Source organism: Oncorhynchus gorbuscha, linkage group LG19 (genome assembly GCF_021184085.1).
Source record: "Oncorhynchus gorbuscha isolate QuinsamMale2020 ecotype Even-year linkage group LG19, OgorEven_v1.0, whole genome shotgun sequence".
NCBI classification, from domain to species: Eukaryota; Metazoa; Chordata; class Actinopteri; order Salmoniformes; family Salmonidae; genus Oncorhynchus; species Oncorhynchus gorbuscha.
The window spans coordinates 52,062,614-52,084,083 of record NC_060191.1 but is presented as its reverse complement, the minus strand read 5'-3'; the positions used below and the strand labels follow the sequence as shown (position 1 = coordinate 52,084,083).

General features: G+C 43.2%; 2 protein-coding genes across 2 annotated transcripts in view; one reads left to right on the top strand and one right to left on the bottom strand.

Annotated features, from left to right (window-relative positions):
- The first annotated feature begins 2,643 nt into the window (after window positions 1–2,643).
- Window positions 2,644–7,207, top strand: nkapd1 (NKAP domain containing 1). The gene is made up of 6 exons (XM_046315929.1): window positions 2,644–2,751; window positions 3,187–3,263; window positions 3,350–3,444; window positions 5,060–5,212; window positions 5,320–5,373; window positions 5,500–7,207. The coding sequence occupies exons 2-6, from the start codon at window positions 3,195–3,197 to the stop codon at window positions 5,876–5,878; spliced, it is 750 nt and encodes a 249-aa protein (XP_046171885.1). The 5' UTR covers window positions 2,644–2,751; window positions 3,187–3,194; the 3' UTR covers window positions 5,879–7,207.
- Window positions 7,208–7,450: 243 nt separating this feature from the next.
- LOC124006132 (leucine-rich repeat and fibronectin type III domain-containing protein 1-like) overlaps window positions 7,451–21,470 on the bottom strand; it is a 126,305-nt gene continuing 112,285 nt past the window's right edge. The window contains exons 4-5 of the mRNA XM_046315928.1: window positions 17,717–19,141; window positions 7,451–9,283 (exon numbers count right to left, since the gene is read on the bottom strand). Of these exons, the coding sequence (XP_046171884.1) occupies window positions 8,368–9,283; window positions 17,717–19,113 (2,313 nt within the window). The 5' untranslated portion in view covers window positions 19,114–19,141 and the 3' untranslated portion in view covers window positions 7,451–8,367. The remainder of the gene's footprint in view (window positions 9,284–17,716; window positions 19,142–21,470) is intronic.

Sequence of the window (21,470 nt, the reverse complement as noted above, 5' to 3'; positions counted from 1 at the left end):
CTCAGCCTATCTCTCCCTCCCTCCCTCCTCACAGTCTTTCTCGTGTTCAGCCGCACAGGCTTTTTTCTCTGTCCCTTGTTCTTTCAGTGAGCAGCAGGGCTGTCAGACATAGCTCTGGCTGAGTGTTTACCCTCCCCCTCCCACTCTCTCTTTCTTACCTCCCCCTCCCACACTCTTCCCCTCTCACTAGAGGAGGAGGGGGCCTGTATGTTCTGCTAGCTGAAATGGGGCATATCTCCTTTACATTGGTCTGCTAAGCTACAGTATATTCTAGGCTAACACTGTGTGGTATGTGGTTTTCAACTGAGCCATTTTTGGCTGACACAAAATCACAGGTTTGTATGAAGCCACGTCAAACAAGTTGAAGCATGTGTGAGTAATGATATATTATCTCAGTCAATAACTTGAACAACCAGATCGAGGACACTGGACCATATAATGCTTAAGCATTGATAATAATAGTATTTTAAAGCTATAATGATAGCATGTCACATCAACTCTATGATTTGAATAAATAAGTATATGTTTTCTATTAGATCAAATACTTACAACCTGAGTTTAAAGACATTTATTTTATGTCTGTATTTTTGGATTGGAGACAGATAGGGCACTTGCACAGCACAGTATTATCAGCCTGACCAAAACTGTGGGAAACTAGGATCATCTTCGGTTTGAATAAGGGAGGCAATGAAGACAAAAGGCTTTGTGTGACATGGAATGCTAATGATATGTATTGACTCTTTTGGGCCATAGCAGTAGCAGCAGGCAGAGAACAGAGGAAAGGGATCGAGTTGTTCTTGTAACCAAAACTAAGTATCAGATTTTCTACATGCCTTGTAAACAACAGGTGTAGACGAACAGTGAAATACTTACTTATGCGTCCTTCTCCAACAATGCAGAGTTAAGATAAAGATAAACAATTAAATACAAAATGTAAATATTGACAAGAGGAAAAAATACACAGTCAATAAGGAAAAATAACATGGTTATATACAGGGAGTACCAGTACCGAATCTATGTGCAGGGGTACAAGGTAATTGAGGTAGCTATGTACATATATGTAGGGATAAAGTTACTAGGGAACAGGATAGACAATAGACAGTAGCAGAAGCGTATGTGGTGAGTGTGAAGGTGTATGAGAGTGTGTGTGTTTGTGGCAACAATAGGCATAAGGTGCGCATATCATGTGTGTCTGGGCAGATGCAGTGGTGTGTGTGTGTGTGTGTGTGTGTGTGTGTGTGTGTGTGTGTGTGTGTGTGTGTGTGTGTGTGTGTGTGTGTGTGTGTGTGTGTGTGTGTGTGTGTGTGTGTGTGTGTGTGTGTGTGTGTGTGTGTGTGTGTGTGTGTGTGTGTGTGTGTGTGTGTGTGTTGGGATGTCAGTGTCAGTATGTGTGAGTGTGTGTGTTCATAGAGTCAGTGCCAGAGAGTTAGTGCAGGAAAGGGTCAATGCAGGTAGTCCGGGTAGCCATTTGATGAGCTATTTAACAGTCTTGTTTAGCAGGCTTATGGCTTGGGGGTAGAAGCTGTTCAGGGTCCTGTTGGTTCCAGGCTTGGTGCATTGGTACTGCTTGCCATACGATAGCAGAGAGAACAGTCTATGGCTGAGGTGGCTGGAACCTTTAACACTTTTTTGTGTCATCGTCTGACACTGCCTGGTATAGAGGTCCTGAATTGCAGGGAGCTCGGCCCGAGTGATGTACTGGGCCGTATTAATCACAGTCTGTAGTGCCTGCGGTCGGGTACCTTGCAGTTGCCATACCAAGCGGTGATGCAGCCAGTCAAGATGCTCTCAATGGTGCAGCTATATAACTTTTTGAGGATCTGAGGGCATTCCTTGACAAAACTGGCTGTTGTTGTTATATAACCCATACCTTGCTACCACCCTAAGCATCAGTTAACAATAAAAAGTTTCTCAAACACAGCTCATTGCTATCTGTTTTATATTGTGTACATAACAATATGAAAGGTGTATCACACTTCTATATACAACAGTAGTACAACAGTTCACAATACAAAAGAATGAGGACATTCTCTCAATTCTGCTTAGCGCCTACTCTGAAAAGTTACTGATGGGCCTTCTGTGTCGTTGTGTGTCAAACCATCTGTGCTCATTAGGAAGTATGTTATTGTTAGAAATACAGTCAATCATAATAGGCTACATAACCTACTATAGGTAATCATTGCATTTTATCCAGACAGCGTAGCCTAGTGGTTAGAGTGTTGGACTAGTAACCGGAAGGTTGCGAGTTCAAACCCCCGAGCTGAAAAGGTACAAATCTGTTGTTCTGCCCCTGAACAGGCAGTGTTCCCAGGCTGTCATTGAAAATAAGAATATGTTCTTAGCTGACTTGCCTGGTTAAATAAAGGTTAAATAAAAAATAAAAAAAAAAAAAAAAAAAAATCAGCCAAAAAGACCTAGGTCTGATTAATAGAGTGGATTGTGAGATGCCAAGTAGCTTGGCCTTTTAGAGCCATTTCCAAGTGAGAACAACTGGCTCAATGAGTGAATTTGTGCAGTATTTCAATCACCACATCCAACCACCTCTTGGGGCCCTCAACCAATTTTTTACTTGGATACCAATGATTGACAGACACATGGCCAATCAGCGTCCAAATTGCCATGTGACGTAACAAGCCCCACATAGGCGGGATATGCAGCAGGATATTACGCATGTGGTTCATCTGCTACACGCCACAGACAGGGAAGTCAGCTGTTTGTGTGGTTTTAATCGTAAACGTTAAAGATCGAACGGTAATTCTGGTTAATACATATTCAATAAAGTTTAGAATTAGCGATATACGATTCATATCTTGAGTTTATTTCTTATCTAGTAAAGATTTTGTTGATAAAAGTACCCGTTAGTTAACGCTAGCCAGTTGTAGCTAGATTGTTGTGATAGTAGGAATTACGCAAAATACACACTTACAGTTGTAGACAGCTGGTTAGCAACACGTTTAGCTAGATAGCTGACTTGTCACGGACTGTTTTTGTGCAACCCAATACAATTGAATGGAACGCTGGTGTATACAAATACACCCGCCTTGCTAAAAGTACCTGGCTAGCTAGCTAGCATCCACAACTTCTCCAATGCACCTGACCTGTTTGCAGTGTGATCCCAGCATGTTGCTGCCAATGCAATTCACGATGTTGTGTGTACAGTACCTTATACTTTTTCTCTACTTGAAGGTGTCATCATGTCCAGGGTGCCGATGGGCAAGGTGTTGCTGCGAAATGTTATTCGTCACACAGATGCCCACAACAAGGTGTGAGTGGGGGAGTTAACTAATCTGTGTGTGTGGCTTTGCACTCTCCTGTGTACTCTCCTGATGATAGATGTTGTCTGTTTCAGATCCAAGAGGAGTCAGAAATGTGGAAGTTGAGGTGGATGGAGAAGGGTCCGTCCACCAGCCACAGACCGATGCCACCATCTTCAAATCCATCCAGGTCAGCTAACTGTTCCAGCATTGAAGTAGTGTAGCCTTAGGTAGACTGATACATCAGCCGGTGATGGCAAGCTAACACTATCTACCGTCTGAGACTTATTTGGAGAATGTAAAACCATATAAACACGTGCACGAGCTCGGCTAATATGCATGCATAGGTGATAGAAGTCTGAACGCACTTAAGTTACTATCGCTTTGACAAGTTGGTTTAACAATACTTACCTGTGGATATAGGTTATTGTTACATTTACATTTAAGTCATTTAGCAGACGCTCTTATCCAGAGCGACTTACAAATTGGTGCATTCACCTTATGACATCGAGTGGAACAGTCACTTTACAATAGTGCATCTAAATCTTAAAGGGGGGGGGGGGGTGAGAGGGATTACTTATCCTATTCCTTAAAGAGGTGGGGTTTCAGGTGTCTCCGGAAGGTGGTGATTGACTCCGCTGTCCTGGCGTCGTGAGGGAGTTTGTTCCACCATTGGGGGGGCTAGAGCAGCGAACAGTTTTGACTGGGCTGAGCGGGAGCTGTACTTCCTCAGTGGTAGGGAGGCGAGCAGGCCAGAGGTGGATGAACGCAGTGCCCTTGTTTGGGTGTAGGGCCTGATCAGAGCCTGGAGGTACTGAGGTGCCGTTCCCCTCACAGCTCCGTAGGCAAGCACCATGGTCTTGTAGCGGATGCGAGCTTCAACTGGAAGCCAGTGGAGAGAACGGAGGAGCGGGGTGACGTGAGAGAACTTGGGAAGGTTGAACACCAGACGGGCTGCGGCGTTCTGGATGAGTTGAAGGGGTTTAATGGCACAGGCAGGGAGCCCAGCCAACAGCGAGTTGCAGTAATCCAGACGGGAGATGACAAGTGCCTGGATTAGGACCTGCACCGCTTCCTGTGTGAGGCAGGGTCGTACTCTGCGGATGTTGTAGAGCATGAACCTACAGGAACGGGCCACCGCCTTGATGTTGGTTGAGAACGACAGGGTGTTGTCCAGGATCACGCCAAGGTTCTTCGCGCTCTGGGAGGAGGACACAATGGAGTTGTCAACCGTGATGGCGAGATCATGGAACGGGCAGTCCTTCCCCGGGAGGAAGAGCAGCTCCGTCTTGCCGAGGTTCAGCTTGAGGTGGTGATCCGTCATCCACACTGATATGTCTGCCAGACATGCAGAGATGCGATTCGCCACCTTGTCTCAGATTTTAGCTGCATAAGGACCAACCATCCAGACAACCGGTAGAATAAGTTCAAATGTAATTTTATTCAGCATTCTGGCTTGCAGAGGTCCAGAGAGGAGCCTTTCCAAAACTGACATTGTCTCAGACGGTACATAACCTTAGTGTTAGCCTGATACATCAGCAGGTGATAGCTAGCTATTTTAGGCTGCATCCTGATTCACCACCCTTTTCCCAAAGTGTGCACTTGCACACTTTCAGTCCTGGATTTCAAAGCATTGTATTTGTGTAAATATTGCTTGGAGGCAGTTTCCACCATTGTTAGATCCATGACGGGAAGTGTGCAAGTGTACATTTTGAGAAAAGGGTGGAGAATCAGGATGCAGCCTTACAAGTGTGTTAAATGGAACAGGTTGATAGACATCAGAATTAGAGTTCACTATTACTCAGGAGTCACATGCACTGTGATCGCGTGGAGGATGGGTCTGTAGATAGACTGGGAGACCGGCTGCGGAGAAGAGAACACAGCTCTGGCCAGGACGAGAGGGAGGCACGCTACTGGACCAAGGAACTCTATGACTTCGAAGCCAATGATCCAGACAGGTGCACCTTTTCTATCTACAACTCTGTAGAAATATAGTCTCGTGAGTTTGTCGACGACATGCTATGAAAGGTGGATCTCATTGGTAATGTGCATGTTTCCTCTACAGATGGGGACACAGCGGTTTTAAGGAACTATACCCAGAGGAGTTTAAAAGTGACTGGTATGACATGAACTGCATTAACATGAAATACCATGTCTCATAACAGTAGTAGCTGTAGTAAATATCTCACTATTTGCTTCGATACAAGAAATGTTGCATTTTATAATGCCTGATTTGTCTTTTCAGGGAAAGAGACCGTGGTGATGATCAGAATGGGCATTGTAGAAAGAAAAAGACTAAGTCCAGACTTAAAACAGCCAAATCAAAACATCTGAAGAAGTCCTCCAAGAAGAAGAAGAAGAAGAAGAAGAAGAAAGAGGAAAGTAGGACCGGTGAGTCAGATGGTGAGTCCAGCAGTGACAGTGTCAAACAGAAAAGGAAAAGCAACAAGAGCAAACATAAGAGGAAAAAGAGTGAGAGAGAGGAGGAGAGCAGCTCAGAGGAGAGAGGGAGGAGGAGGAAACGACAGATGGACTCCCACAGAGACTCAGGACCAGAGTCACACAAGAAGAGGAAAAACTGGAAAGCAGGAGCGGACAAATCAGAGGACAGTTCTGAGGATTGAACCTTTTTCCATTGGCAGCCAGTAACCTTTAACTTCATACTGCTCCCTTTCAGTTACCTATCTCAAAGCTTTCAGTTACACCCCACTTCCACCCAAGTCCAATGTTTCCCACTAGATTTCTTGTGAACATGGCCATCACCATAGCTAGATAAGTTTGTGATTTATCCAATGACAAGACAACTGAGGAATTGGCTAAAGTACAAATACAACTTTTGAACAGACCTACTGGCAGGGGAAAGCATATTGTTCTTCGCTTTACACCTTTCCTCTGCAATACTCTTTTGTGTTGTACTTCTTTCTGTGTACTGCTGAGCCCAAACCTGTGTTCTCCTCCCCTTGGGCATTCTTCACAGTAATACCTCACCTCTTCTGTTACTGGTTCTGCTCCGGCTGCAGTGCTCAGATAGTGAGCTGACACTGCACAAATATGGACTCAGAAAAGCCACCTCATGACAAACTGACTGTAGAGCCATGTCTCATAGTTAGTGTCCATGCTTTACTTTAGCTGTTATATTATGGAAAATGTTTCATTTTATGCAGATTTCCCGACCAATTATGACAATCTCTTCTGCTTTTTTGTATTCAGTATTTATTTTTTTAAACTTTTGTAATTTATGGTAGTCAGGATTTCATGGAATGTCAGGACAACATTGAAAATAAAATGCATATTTGTTTGTAAAAATTTACTCTGGTTATCACACCACACATCACATACATCTCATGTATGGTTTTGAATACAGGATAACTACATGACTATCATTCACTATTCTCAGTAGGCCTATAGCTGTTCTATTCCATGACAATGTATATTACTCTTTATGCATCCAATTCTACATTAAATATTGCTTCCATATGGCCCTTTGGTTGAATCCTTCATGTGTACCATGTACAATAGAACATTGTGTTAATGGTGTACGGTTTCCCTCTAGTGTTCAGTTTCTACAATACTCACTGTAGATGCAATGTGCAAGAAAATGGAATAGATTAACATTGAATGAGAATGTCTACATTTCTATATAAATGATTTTAATAAGAGACCTGCTGAAAAAGGTGCTATTGTCTAAACCAGGTTTGAGTTTCATTCAACGTAGAGAGCAGGCCACTGCTAGAAAGCTAGAAAGTATATTTTCAATGTCATTCCTTTCTAGTCATCACTCTGTACAAGGTTAATTTATTATTTAGTGAAAGGGCTAGAAGGCCTACAGTATCTACTATCCTAATGTTATCTATGGTCTGTTGTCTTCACCTGGTGGCTCAACCAGTGTAGTACACCCTGAGGATTTATTTACTCATGGCTTCTTTTTCAGAATAAAGAATTTATTTGCGACAAAACAATACTTTTTCCGACCTGATGTTTGTATACTTTGACAACAGCTTCCTTTGAGACCATTGAAGTCTCCCACATATGTTTGTCTCAACAGGCACAAGATATATCTTAATATATATTTCATATATGATGAGATATGCCTTAATGCATATAGGACCTCTCACTGATCCATGCGCAAGCAGCTTTCATGACATTGATGAAAGGATCCAGGATCACCGTAAGAAAAGGACACAGTGCACAACCGGTACAGTTAACCCACACAAAAATTTAATACCCTCTCATGAGGGATAAGTGGTCCAAACCTTGTCATACTAAATAGGGAGAAGTGTGATGACACAGGTTTTTAATGTAAGAACTTGTGGCCAACACTCAAATGCTCAGTAAAAAGTTGTGACATATGACTTACTTACATAGTACACATACACCAATGTTTTAATATACTTCTATATGTATTTTTAGTTAACTTTTTATCTAGACCAGCCAGATACAATACCGATTAATATCATACAGTCACATCAGGAACAATACCTAGTAATATCATTGAGTCCAACCAGCATTGAGGAATCCACAGATTTTTCAGGTCCATCCTCTCTATGCTAACATTTGAAATCGGCATGTGTATAGTTCTATAATCTTTTTATTACTGTATAGACTGGTGTGATACTTGTCCTCGTATCGTCGTGTCTTCGTGTGCAAAAGTCTTTGAAAGAACCCAAATGGATGATCAACATACAGGATACCTGGTTGTTCACTTTACACTGTGATGTTTGTTTTTAACATTAAATGGAAAACTGTCACATTTGCCCCACCCCCTGGCATGTAAAAAAATCTAAGCAACACTCCCTATGAAACAGGGGGAAACCATGATAGAAAGTAAGGTTTATGACTACAGTGAGCAGCATCCTCCATTTGTACATATTTTAGAATAAGGCACTGCTGCATAAAATAATGAAATGACCAACAAATCTCTGTCTCTCTGGGAGTATGAGGGGAGGCAGGATGAAAGGAGACTATGTTCTTCTCCAGCAACTCTCTCTGAGAGTCTGTGTGTGTATGCATGTAACTTTATTTGCTAGATGTGTAAATGTGTATGTGTCAAACTGTTGGTGTGTGTCTGTGTGTATGTGTGTGACAGCAAGCCAGAGAGGCCAGGTTGCATCTCTTACACTGTGCTCTCCAGCATCCATTCAGTGCTGCTGAAAGTGACTCTCCGGTTGGCGAGCGGTGAGGACTCCACGTTGAGCTGGTTGGTGGACTTGTGCCGCCTCGTCCGCGCTCTGCGGGGGTAACTGTGGCTCTGAAATATGGAGTAGTCTCCCCCATCAAAGCTGAACCTGTGCCTAGTTCGTGCCAGCTCATTATTAAACCCCATGTTGGCCAGGGCGCTCTTCTTGTCCTTGAGCCTGGGGGCCTCCTTGGTGCCGGCGTTGGGGCCTAGGAGACACAAGGACATGGTGGAGCCCGTCAGGCTGCTGTCTGTCTGTGTATCCTCCGATGGGGGGCCAGATCCGGAGCACTGGACGTCCAGGCTGGTCCTCTTCATCTTGTCCGTGGGCAGGGGGGGCAGCTCCACTTCCAGGATGGCCATAGTGGTTGGAGGGGTGTCCCACTCCCTCTTGTCACTGTCCACCTTCAGCACCAGGGCCATGCACTCCTTGGCTGCCACCGGTAGGGCTTCTCTCTGGTGGCTGTCCTCAGCAGGTTGCTTGGAGGTGGAGTGCTGGAGTCTGTGCTGGCTGCCATTGGTCTGGGAGTGCATGCTGGAGCTGACCCTGGCCTTGCTGTCCTCTGGGCTGCTGTGCGCCTTGTAACGGATCATGAGGATGATGATAAACACCAGCACTGAGGCCACAATGATGCCGCCAATGATGATTATCATGGTGCCACCCAAAAACTGGCTGTGGATGAAGCGACACTGGCTGACCTCGCTGGCCGTGTGGAACTGGACACAGCCCACCACGCGCGTGGCCGTCAGAGAGGTGATGCCGTCGTCGTACACCGCCAGGACACACAGGTCATACTCCCGGCCCGCCGCCAGGTCGTTGATCAGGAAGGTCTTACTGGTGGACGGGATCATTCTGCAGAAAAAAGGAGAAGGAATAAACAGGAGTGGTGAAGGTTAGCTTTGCCAGGAGAATTTTGACTTCCCCCCTCAATTACCACCAATATACTACTGTATGGAACAAAACCATGTCAGACACAGTGTCACACTGCATTCTCATTAACGGCATGCACATGAGAAGTGTTAACCTGACACAGAGGTGTTTGAAAAACACAGAAAAGAGACAGTCATGTCAACTTAGTTCAGCTCCAGGAAGGCTTTAAATATCACCCTCATATGAGGGGCTCAAGTAAAGACAACAGTGCTGACACTTGACTTCTAGACATTGAGACAGCGAGAAATGACTCCCCAACATGTTATGTACAGTATACTATGATGGTAAAGGTTAAAAAGCAAGGTGACAAACAAGGTAGTGTGGAGCATTCACACATATATACTGTATATATATATACAATATATATACAGTTGAAGTCGGAAGTTCACATACACCTTAGCCAAATACATTTAAATACATTTACATTTCTCAATTCCTGTCACATAATCCCAGTAAAAATTCCCTGTCTTAGGTCAGTTAGGATCAACACTTTATTTGAAGAATGTGAAAAGTCAGAATAAAAGTAGAGAATATTTATTTATTTATTTCAGCTTTTATTTCTTTCATCACATTCCCAGTGGGTCAGAAGTTTACATACACTCAATTAGTATTTGGTAGCATTTCCTTTAAATTTTTTAACTTGGGTCAAACATTTCGGGTAGCCTTCCACAAGCTTCCCACAATAAGTTGGGTGAATTTTGGCCTATTCCTCCTGACAGAGCTGGTGTAACTGAGTCAGGTTTGTAGGCCTCCTTGCTGGCACACGCTTTTTCAGTTCTGCCCACAAATGTTCTATGGGACTGAGGTCAGGGCTTTGTGATGGCCTCTCCAATACCTTAACTTTGTTGTCCTTAAGCCATTTTGCCACAACTTTGGAAGTATGCTTGGGGTCATTGTTCATTTGGAAGACCCATTCGCGACCAAGCTTAAACTTCCTGACTGATGTCTTGAGATGTTGCATCAATATATCCACATAATATTCCCACCTCATGATGCCATCTTTCCCTCCTGCAGCAAAGCACCCCAACAAAACGATGCTGCCACCCACGTGCTTCACGGTTGGGATGGTGTTTCTTCTGCTTGCAATTCTCCCCCTTTTTCCTCCAAACATAATAATGGTCATTATGGCCAAACAGTTCTATTTTTGTTTCATCAGACCAGAGGATATTTCTCCAAAAAGTACCCATGTGCAGGTGCAAACCGTAGTCTGGCTTTTTCATGGCGGTTTTGGAGCAGTGGCTTCTTCCTTGCTGAGTGGCCTTTCAGGTTATGTCGATATAGGACTCGCTTTACTGTGGATATTGATACTTTGTACCTGTTTCCTCCAGCATCTTCACAAGGTCCTTTGCTGTTGTTCTGGGATTGATTTGCACTTTTCGCAACAAAGTACGTTCATCTCTAGGAGACAGAAGGCGTCTCCTTCCTAAACGGTATGACGGCTGTGTGATCCCATGGAGTTTATACTTAAGTACTATTGTTTGTACAGATGAACATGTCAGCATTTGTGGGTCAGCATTTGTGGGTTCGATTGAAGGATCAAAATGGCCAGAAACAACAACTTTCTTCTGAAACTCGTCAGTCTATTCTTGTTCTGAGAAAAGAAGGCCAAAAAACTGAAGATTTTGTACAACGCTATGTACTACTTCCTTCACAGAACTGGCTCTAACCAGAATAGAAAGAGGAGTGGGAGGCCCCGGTGCATAACTGAGCAATAGGACAAGTACATTAGAGTGTCTAGTTTGAGAAACAGACGCCTCACAAGTCCTCAACTGGCAACTTCATTATATTGTACCCGCAAAACACCAGTCTCAACATCAACATTGAAGAGGCGTGTTAACCCTCGCAAGGCTGCAGGCCCAGACGGCATCCCCAGCCGCGCCCTCAGAGCATGCGCAGACCAGCTGGCTGGTGTGTTTACGAACATATTCAATCAATCCCAGTCTGCTGTTCCCACATGCTTCAAGAGGGCCACCATTGTTCCTGTTCCCAAGAAAGCTAAGGTAACTGAGCTAAACGACTACCGCCCCGTAGCACTTACTTCCGTCATCATGAAGTGCTTTGAGAGACTAGTCAAGGACCATATCACCTCCACCCTATCTGACACCCTAGACCCACTCCAATTTGCTTACCGCCCAAATAGGTCCACAGAAGATGCAATCTCAACCAAACTGCACACTGCCCTAACCCATCTGGACAAGAGGAATACCTATGTGAGAATGCTGTTCATCGACTACAGCTCAGCATTTAACACCATAGTACCCTCCAAACTCATATCAGCTTCTATCTCAAGGCCATCAGACTGTTAAACAGCCACTACTAACATTGAGTGGCTGCTGCCAACACACTGACTCAACTCCAGCCACTTTAATAATGGGAATTGATGGGAATTGATGTAAAATATATCACTAGCCACTTTAAACAATGCTACTTAATATAATGTTTACATACCCTACATTATTTATCTCATATGTATACGTATATACTGTACTCTATATCATCTACTGCATCTTTATGTAATACATTTATCACTAGCCACTTTATACTATGCCACTTTGTTTACATACTCATCTCATATGTATATACTGTACTCGATACCATCTACTGCATCTTGCCTATGCCGCTCTGTACCATCACTCATTCATATATCTTTATGTACATATTCTTTATCCCTTTACACTTATGTGTATAAGGTAGTAGTTTTGGAATTGTTAGCTAGATTACTCGTTGGTTATTACTGCATTGTCGGAACTAGAAGCACAAGCATTTCGCTACACTTGCATTAACATCTGCTAACCATGTGTATGTGACAAATAAAATTGGATTTGATTTGATTTGATTTCATTTGAATGTCATATGGTCAGATGAAACCAAAATATAACTTTTTGGTAAAAACTTAACTCGTCGTGTTTGGAGGACAAAGAATGCGGAGTTGCATCCAAAGGACACCATACCTACTGTGAAGCAAGGGGGTGGAAACATCATGCTTTGGGGGTGTTTTTCTGCAAAGGAACCAGGACGACTTATCCGTGTAAAGGAAAGAATGAATGGGGCCATGGATCGTGAGATTTTGAGTGAAAACCTCCTTCCATTAGCAAGGGCATTGAAGATGAATCGTGGCTGGGTCTTTCAGCATGACAATGATCCCAAACACACCACCCGGGCAACGAATGAGTGGCTTCGTAAGAAGCATTTCAAGGTCCTGGAGTGGCCCAGCCAGTCTCCAGATCTCAACCCCATAGAAAATCTTTGGAGGGAGTTAAAAGTCTGTGTTGCTCAGCAACAGCCCCAAAACATCACTGCTCTAGAGGAGATCTGCATGGAGGAATGGGCCAAAATACCAGCAACAGTGTGTGAAAACCTTGTGAAGATTTACAGAAAACGTTTGACCTCTGTCATTGCCAACAAAAGGTATATAACAAAATATTGTGGTAAACTTTTGTTATTGACCAAATACTTATATTCCACCATCATTTGCAAATAAATAAATTAAAAATCCTACAATGTGATTTTCTGGATTTCTTTTTTCATTTTGTCTGTCATAGTTGAATTGTACCTATGATGAAAATTACAGGCCTCTCTCATCTTTTTAAGTGGGAGAACTTGCACAATTGGTGGCTGACTAAATACTTTTTTGCCCCACTGTATATGGACGGAATTAATCGAACAAAAGCACCTATTGTGATGTTTATAGGACATATTGGAGTGCCACCAAAAGAAGCTCGTCAAAGGTAAGGTATGATTTATATTTTGTTTCTGCGTTTTCTGTAGCGCCTGCAGGGTTGAAATATTATTTCTCTCTTTGTTTACTGTTGTGCTATCATCAGATAATAGCTTCTTATGCTTTTGCCAAAAAGCCTTTTGGAAATCTGACATGTTGGCTGGATTCACAACGAGAGTAGCTTTAATTTGGTATCTTACATGTCTGATTTAATGAAAGTTAGAATTTTATAGTATTATATTTGAATCTGGCGCTCTGCATTTTCCCTGGCAATTGGCCAAGTGGGATATTTGCGTCACGCCTATCCCATATAGGTTTTAACTAAAGAAACGTTCAAAGTTCTGAAATTATCCTGATAGACTGACCTTCATGTCTTCAAGTACTGATGGACTGTCGTTTTTCTTTGCTCATTTGAGCTGTTCTTGCCATAATATGGACTTGGTCTTTCACCAAATAGGGCTATCTTCTGTATACCAACCCTACCTTGTCACAACACAACTGAATGGATGAAATGCATTAAGAAGGAAAGAAATTCCACAAATTAACTTTTAACAAGCCACTACAGTTAATTGAAAGATATTCCAAGTGACTTCCTCATAATGCTGGTTGAGAGAATGCCAAGAGTGTGCAAAGCTGTCTTCAAAGCAAAAGGTGGCTACTTTGAAGAATCTCAAATAGAAAATATATTTTGATTTGTTTAACAATTTTTTTGTTACTACATGATTCCATAGAGTGGCAAGAAAAAGTATGGGAACCCTTTGGAATTACCTGGATTTATGCATAAATTGGTCATAACATTTGATCTGATCATTTGATCTGATCTGATCTAAGTCACAACAATAGACAAACACAGTCTAATAACAAACTAATAACACACAAATTATTTTATTTTTTGTCTATATTGAATAGATAATTTAAACATTCAGTGTACGTTGTAAAAAGTATGTGAACTCCTAAGATAATGACTTCTCCAAAAGCTAATTAGAGTCAGGAATCAGCTAACCTGTAGTCCAATCAATGAGACAAGATTGGAGATGTTGGTTGGAGCTACCCTGCCCTATAAAAACACTCACAAAATGTGAGTTTGCTATTCACAAGAAGCATTGCCTGATGTGAACCATGCCTCAAACAAAATAAATCTCAGAAGACCTAAGATTAAGAATTGTTGACTTGCATAAAGCTGGAAAGGGTTACAAAAGTATCTCTAAAAGCCTTGATGTTCATCAGTCCATGGTAAGACAAACTGTCTATAAATGGAGAAAGTTCAGCACTGTTGCTACTCTCTCAGGAGTGGGCGTCCTGCAAAGATGACTGCAAGAGCACAGCGCAGAATGCTGAATGAGGTTAAGAATAATCCTAGTGTCAGCTAAAGACTTACAGAAATCTCTGGAACATGCTAACATCTCTGTTGACGAGTACGATATGTAAAACACTAAACAAGATGTTTATGGGAGGACACCACGGAAGAAGCCACTGCTGTCCAATAAAAACATTGCTGCACGTTTGAAGTTTGCAAAGAGCACCTGGATGTTCCACAGCGCTACTGGCAAAATATTCTGTGGACAGATTAAACTAAAGTTGAGTTGTTTGAAAGGAACACACAACACTATGTGTGGAGAAAAAAAGGCACAGCACACCAACATCATGATAAGCTGTAGGCCACACTATCTAACTACAGAGTTTTCATCTGTACTTCTTTGTAGCTGTCTGCATAACACCACAGACCGATCCTGGCACTAAGACCACACTCAATGAGCTGTATACCGCAATAAGCAAACAGGAAAATGCTCATTGAGAGGGTTGCTCCTAGTGGCCATGGACTTTAATGCAGGGAAACTTAAATCCGTTACACCTCATTTCTATCAGCTTGTTACATGTGAAACCAGAGGGGGAAGAATCTCACGATCATCCTTTACTCGACACACAGAGGCGCATACAATGTCCTCCCTCGCACTCCATTTGGCAAATCTGACCATAATTCTATCCTCCTGATTCCTGCTTACAGGCTAAAATTAAAGCAAGAAGCACCAGTGACTCGGTCAATAAAAAGTTGGTCAGATGAAGCAGATACTGAGTTACAGGATTGCTTTGCTAGCACAGACTGGAATATGAGTGGGGATTCTTCCAATTGGCATTGAGGAGTACACCACATCAGTCACTGGCTTCATCAATAAGTGCAACGATGACGTCGTCCCCACAGTGACCATACGTACCTACCCCAAACAGAAGCCCTGGATTACAAGCAACATCCGAACTGAGCTAAAGGGTTGAGCTGCCGCTTTCAAGAAGCTTATAAGAAATCTCGCTATGCCTTCTGACGAACCATCGAATAGGCAAAGTGTCAATACAAGACTAAGATCGACTCATACTACACCGGCTCTGACGCTCGTCGGATGTGGCAGGTTTTGCAAACTATTACAGACTACAAAGGGAATCCTGACAGGTTGCATCACTGTCTGGATTGGCCTCCGACCGCAAGACACTACAGAGGGTACTTTTTATTTCATACTTTTTTTGGTATTTCTCTTAAAACTGCATTGTTGGTTAAGGGCCTTTAAGTAAGCATTTCACTGTAAGGTCTACTACACCTGTTCTATTGTGACAAATAATTGTTTTTATTTTATTTGAATGAGTCCAGACTTTTGGTACTATATACACACACACACACACACACACACACACACACACACACACACACACACACACACACACACACACACACACACACACACACAAGGAAGGACAATGCAGGCTTCTGACCAAATGCCCATGTTGCGATGACAAGTTAGATGTGTGAAATAAACACATCGTCTTTGAACATGAAGGAGAAAAACATTGTCTTTAGGCTGACATCTGTGTTAATATAATTAGAAGCATGCTAACACTTGATGGTTCTCACATGTAGGTAAAAATATCTCACCTAAAGACAAATACTCAGGTCGCTGTATAATCATAAGGGAGAACATTATACAGGCGAATAGCTTATTAAATCACGGGTGTTGTCGTCGGATTGTAACGGGTGTTGTCGTCGGATGAGGAATAATCGGACCATAGCGCAGAGTGGTAAGTGTTCATGCTTTTTATTTAGACTGAACACTAATAACAAAATAACAAAGAGAATGAACGAAACCGAAACAGTCCTGTAAGGTGCAAAAAACACCAAACAGAAAATAACTACCCACAACACAATGGAGGGAAAAGCTACCTAGGTATGGTTCTCAATCAGAGACAACGATAGTCAGCTGTTCCTGATTGAGAACCATGCCCAGCCAAAACAAAGAAAGAAACATATACATTACTATAATAATCTCTGTTGTTTGACACATTGTGCTTTTACTCATCAATGTGATGCAACCAAACCTTTCATTACTGGGGTCCCGAAAGGCACAGTGGTCTAAGACACTGCAGAACCTGGTTCGAATCCAGGCTGCATCACATCCAGCTGTGATTGGGAGCCCCATTTGGTGGCGCACAATTGGCCCAGCATCGCCCAAGTTTGGCCGGGGTAGGCTGTCATTGTAAATAAGAAGTTGTTCTTAACTGACTTACCTAGTTAAATAAATACTATACGGCTGACTGCTAAATAGCAGCTCAACACCTTGTATGTGATTAGTGAGTCATTCATCAATGTGGAATAAATGACATGTTGTAATATCTATCATATTAAACAGGGTTCCCCTAATGTTCCACTGATAGTTCTTCAAAATGGTAGAAGTCTGCAGCAGATAGCAATCATGTTCATGTCTGACTCATGGGTTTCCTGGGCACAATTATGTCCTATTGGGATTATGGTAAGGGATGGGGTTATTGTTGGTTTGGTGATAAGGACTGGGAAGTGATAGTGCCTGCTGAAGCTAGATAAAAGGTTATATTTACTCTCTAAAGGCCAAGTCATAAGTGTTAATCGTATAATTTTTGTTTTCCCATAGGCCTAAAGCTAACAACTGCAAATGTAAAGTCATACTAAGCATTTTTTTCTATTAAAACCAACATATAGTCTGTTTATACACTCTTTTATCCCAAAACCATAATAAAATTGTGCACTTACTTACATTTAGTGACATAGTTAATTATACAGCACCTATGCAGCTCTGGGAGTTATGGATCTATTATAATGGACTGTCATGTCATTCAGCAGATGGGCTTTCCAGATGGCTCAGACCGTCTCCAGAGCTGGCTCAGACCTTCGCCCCCCGCCCCAACGCAGCCCCAGCCCAACCCCCTTTTTTGTTGTCGAGTTTAATGTCCTTGTCTATAACCGTTCTGTACTTTGCCATATATTTGTATGTTTTATGTAGACCTCAGTACCTGCTGCATATGCAGTGGCTAATGGGGATCCTAATAAACCAAACTAAACCCGCTTTCCACCAGCTCTAGTCCTCCAGCCACAGCGCTCCCATTCCTCCAGCCTCAGCGCTCCCATTCCTCCAGCCCCAGCGCTCCCATTCCTCCAGCCCCAGCGCTCCCATTCCTCCAGCCCCAGCGCTCCCATTTCTCCAGCCCCAGCATTCCCATTTCTCCAGCCCCAGCGCTCCCATTTCTCCAGCCCCAGTGCTCCCATTTCTCCAGCCCCAGCGCTCCCATTTCTCCAGCCCCAGCGCTCCCAGTTCTCCAGCCCCAGCCCCAAAATGGCTTACCTGTAAACCAGTGTGTCGTCTGCAGTGCTGTTGTACTGGATCTGGTACATCCTGATGCCTGGGATGTGGCGCTCGGAGGGCCAACGAATCACAGCCGAGGAGGAGGTCAGCTCGGCCACCACCACTCTCTTGTCCTGGTGCTTGTCATGGCCCTTGGTGTCGTTGCCTGACTTTGAGGAGGTGGTGATGTCAGAGAGGCCCCGATCGGCCTCACGCATGTGGTGCAATGTGTTGTTGACGAGCAATGGCAGAGGGATCATGTTGATCTCCACAGCAGCTGTGGCGATGCCGGCAGCATTGGAGGCCACACAGTTGAAGGCACCACTGTCCTTTAAGGTGGTGATGAGGATGTCCAAGGTACCGTTGTCATACAGGATAGTGCGGGAGTTGTTGTGCACCAGCTTACCGTCGGGGAAGCGCCAGTGGATGGCTGGGTCCGGGTCTCCCATGGCCTTGCACTTGAGGGTGACCCCCTGACCCTCCATGACGTAGGGCTTGGTGGATATGTGTTTGGTGATGAGCGGGGGCTCGCAGATGAACTCCTCCTCCTGGATGGACCAGAAGTACTTATCCATGAGATGCTCTGGGGAGGCGCAGGTCTCCAGGTCGTCCTCCCGGGTCAGTCTGCGGAGCCACAGCAGCTCGCAGTTACAGTGGAGAGGGTTTCCCCCGAAGCTCACCGCCAGGGAGGATGGGTTGGAGCCCTTGGCATCTGACAGCACCTGGGCGTGCTGAAACAGGCTGTCTGGAGGTAGCTTCTGCAGCCGGTTGGAGGTCATATCCAGACGAACCAGCTTGGTGAGGAGCGTGAAAGTCCCAGCTCCAATGTGATCAATCAGGTTGTGATCAAGGGTGAGGGTGTTGATGTGGCTCATCCTGCCTATCTCCTCCCAGGGCAGGGTCCTCAGGTTGTTGTTGGACAGATCCAGGTCCTCGATGGTCGACACAAACTCATCAAAGGAGGTAGGGGCCACATTGTGGATCTGGTTGTTCCCCAGTATGAGGTGGCGAAGGTTGACCAGGCCTTTGAAGTGGTCGCTCTTGATGACACTGAGGCGGTTGCCATCCATGTGGAGGGCTCGTAGAGAGCGCAGGCCCAGGAAGGCGTTGGGCGTGATCTGGCTGATGGTGTTACGGGACAGGGTGAGGTGAACCAGGCTGGTCATGTTGAAAAAGTCTTTCCTGCGGATAATGGTGATGAAGTTGTCTGTGAGACGCAGCTCTACGGTCTTGCGGTCGATGGTTGGAGGCACAAACAACAGACCGGTCTTAGCGCAGAGCAGAGTCAGAGTTGGGGAGAGATGCTGGCAGATGCAGCGGCCGGGGCAGTTGTAGCCCTTCACCAGCACCGCACACAGCAGTACACAGAGCAGCACACACAAAACCAGACGCTCCATCGTCTGTCTGTCTATCAGGTTCCAGATCCTGGAACAGATAAAGATAGAGAAAGAAAGGGCAGAGATACATTAAAAATAAGTATATTTGGCGGGTTTAAAATGTCATACAATTTATAATGAGCATACACAAATGGAGTCATCAACCAAGATGATTGAAACTGCCAGTAGGGTACCGGTCACCAGAGAGACATGTCAGAGGTTGTTGATAGCGTGGTGAGATGATAGATGACTGAACTGTACTGCCCCAGCTTTGGCATTATCCCTTAAAAACAGAGAATAGTCCAGCAAAACAAACACAAATTGGCTAATATGCCATGCCAGCAGACTGTCGATCCCATCCAAATTTGAATAATTGCGGTGTTGTTTTTACATGGAGCTAATATGTCATATACTTCCCTATCATACCATATGCTTTGTGTGTTTGTCTAGCTCTGAACTTCACAACAGTGTAGGGAATTAATGGGAGAAGGGGTACTTGTCAGCACTGCTTAAGGATTTATATGGCCTTTTCATGCTCCCTTCACTCTTCATGCTTCAGAACTGTACTGCAGAATTAGACATGAGTCTGTTAAGTAAATCATAGCAACAAAACATGAAGGTGAGATGACGAGACCTTGGTTCTAAATCCATCAGATGGAGGTATTATTAGATGGTTCTTAGGTGTTGAGGCTGATGTTCAGATTCTCTGATCCCCATTTAGTGCTATTGATCCAGCTCTGAGAGCATAAGTCTATAGTGACAGGTGCAGAAAGAGATCCTTGGGTGTAATAACCACCATATCACAATGAAAGCCCATTCTTTCATGACTGCTGCTATATCCCCATGCAGTACTTTTCCCTCTTTCAGGTATCAATCTTTGTTGCTGATGCATTTAACACTCAATGTTTATCACAGACGGAGCCCATGTATAGGAATATGATGATAACTGACTGTTCTCCACGGATAACCAATCATTCGTGGCTATGTATTTTTTGAAAATAACAACCTTGTCTAGACTGGCAGTCTTTGGATTTGTCTTTAGCTTGCCTTTCATCTTTTCCTTTGAATCAGATGTTCTTTATCTTTCCATTTCTTTATTGTATATGACACATCAAGGATTCATATCATATGACATGAATCTTTTGATTGTTTTCCAATGAAAACATATGTTCTACTTTTTTTTCTAAGAACCCCCAGATATAGAGAGCAGAACATGAACAATAATGAATAAGTTTAAGACTATGACAAGCCATTTTATTCATATGTGTATATTTCCTATATGTACATTTGCATTTAGGTTAATTCAGTTCATCAGGATGTCACGGGAGGCTTTATTGCTGGTAGCACACTGTGCCTGGCTTGTGTAAATTATTTATATCAATCTGACCCTTTTTTAGAAGCTGGAGAGGTAAAATTAATAAAGTAGCTTATAGAAAACATAATCTCATTTCATACAACAAAAGTACTATACAATGAATGTGTTCTCGGTCTGAATATATATATGTTTCATCAGCGCAAAACATCAATTGTCTCATATACTTTTAGGTAGAATATTGTTCTCTAACAATTGTGTAAGCATTCAAATGGTAACTAGGCCACAGAGCTTATGGTTTCTCTGAGGACCATCTGTGCTCTAGCGTTTCCTGCCATCACCATTGAGGATACTCTATTGATCTCTCAGCATCTCCGGTGAAGAAAGAAAACTTTGTTGCCAAGGCAACTCTGGTGTAGAATGTAGGTCTTTCAATTGCATTAAGATGTTAAGCTGCCAGAAAAATAAGGTTTCAATCCTAATGGAGATAGGGAAGATAAGGACATTAACAAGGGAAGATAAAGACATTTACAAGATGTTGTATCAGCCACCCACTTCAAAACCACATTATGTGTGTCTATAGGTGAGGAGGACCCGAGGAGCACATAGAACTATGCATTGGAATTCAAGTGCAAACTGAAATTAATGAAAAAGTAATATACTGGTGGCAAGTCTGTCTTTGTATTTAATTGAGGATATTTCTTGTACCGGGGAAGAACTCTCAAATGATTCCGGCTAAAAATCTTATTACTGCATTATACACCAGCCTCTCTTTGGGAGGGACTGCAGATGAAGATGTGAGGAGCTCATGACATACTGTATTTGCTCTGAGCGACAAAAGACAACGTTCATAAGACTACCTAGTGGTCCAGTCCAACCTTAGCCAATCACAACAAGCAAACCACAACAAATTGACACGAGTCAATAATCTACATAATGAGTTTAAAAGCATGATTGTGCATTTTAATCGACGAAATTATTCCAATATATGCATATTCATTCTCAATTAAAAGTCTAATTATGACATTAATTAATTATTCAGAACATTTCTTCGTTAAATAACCTC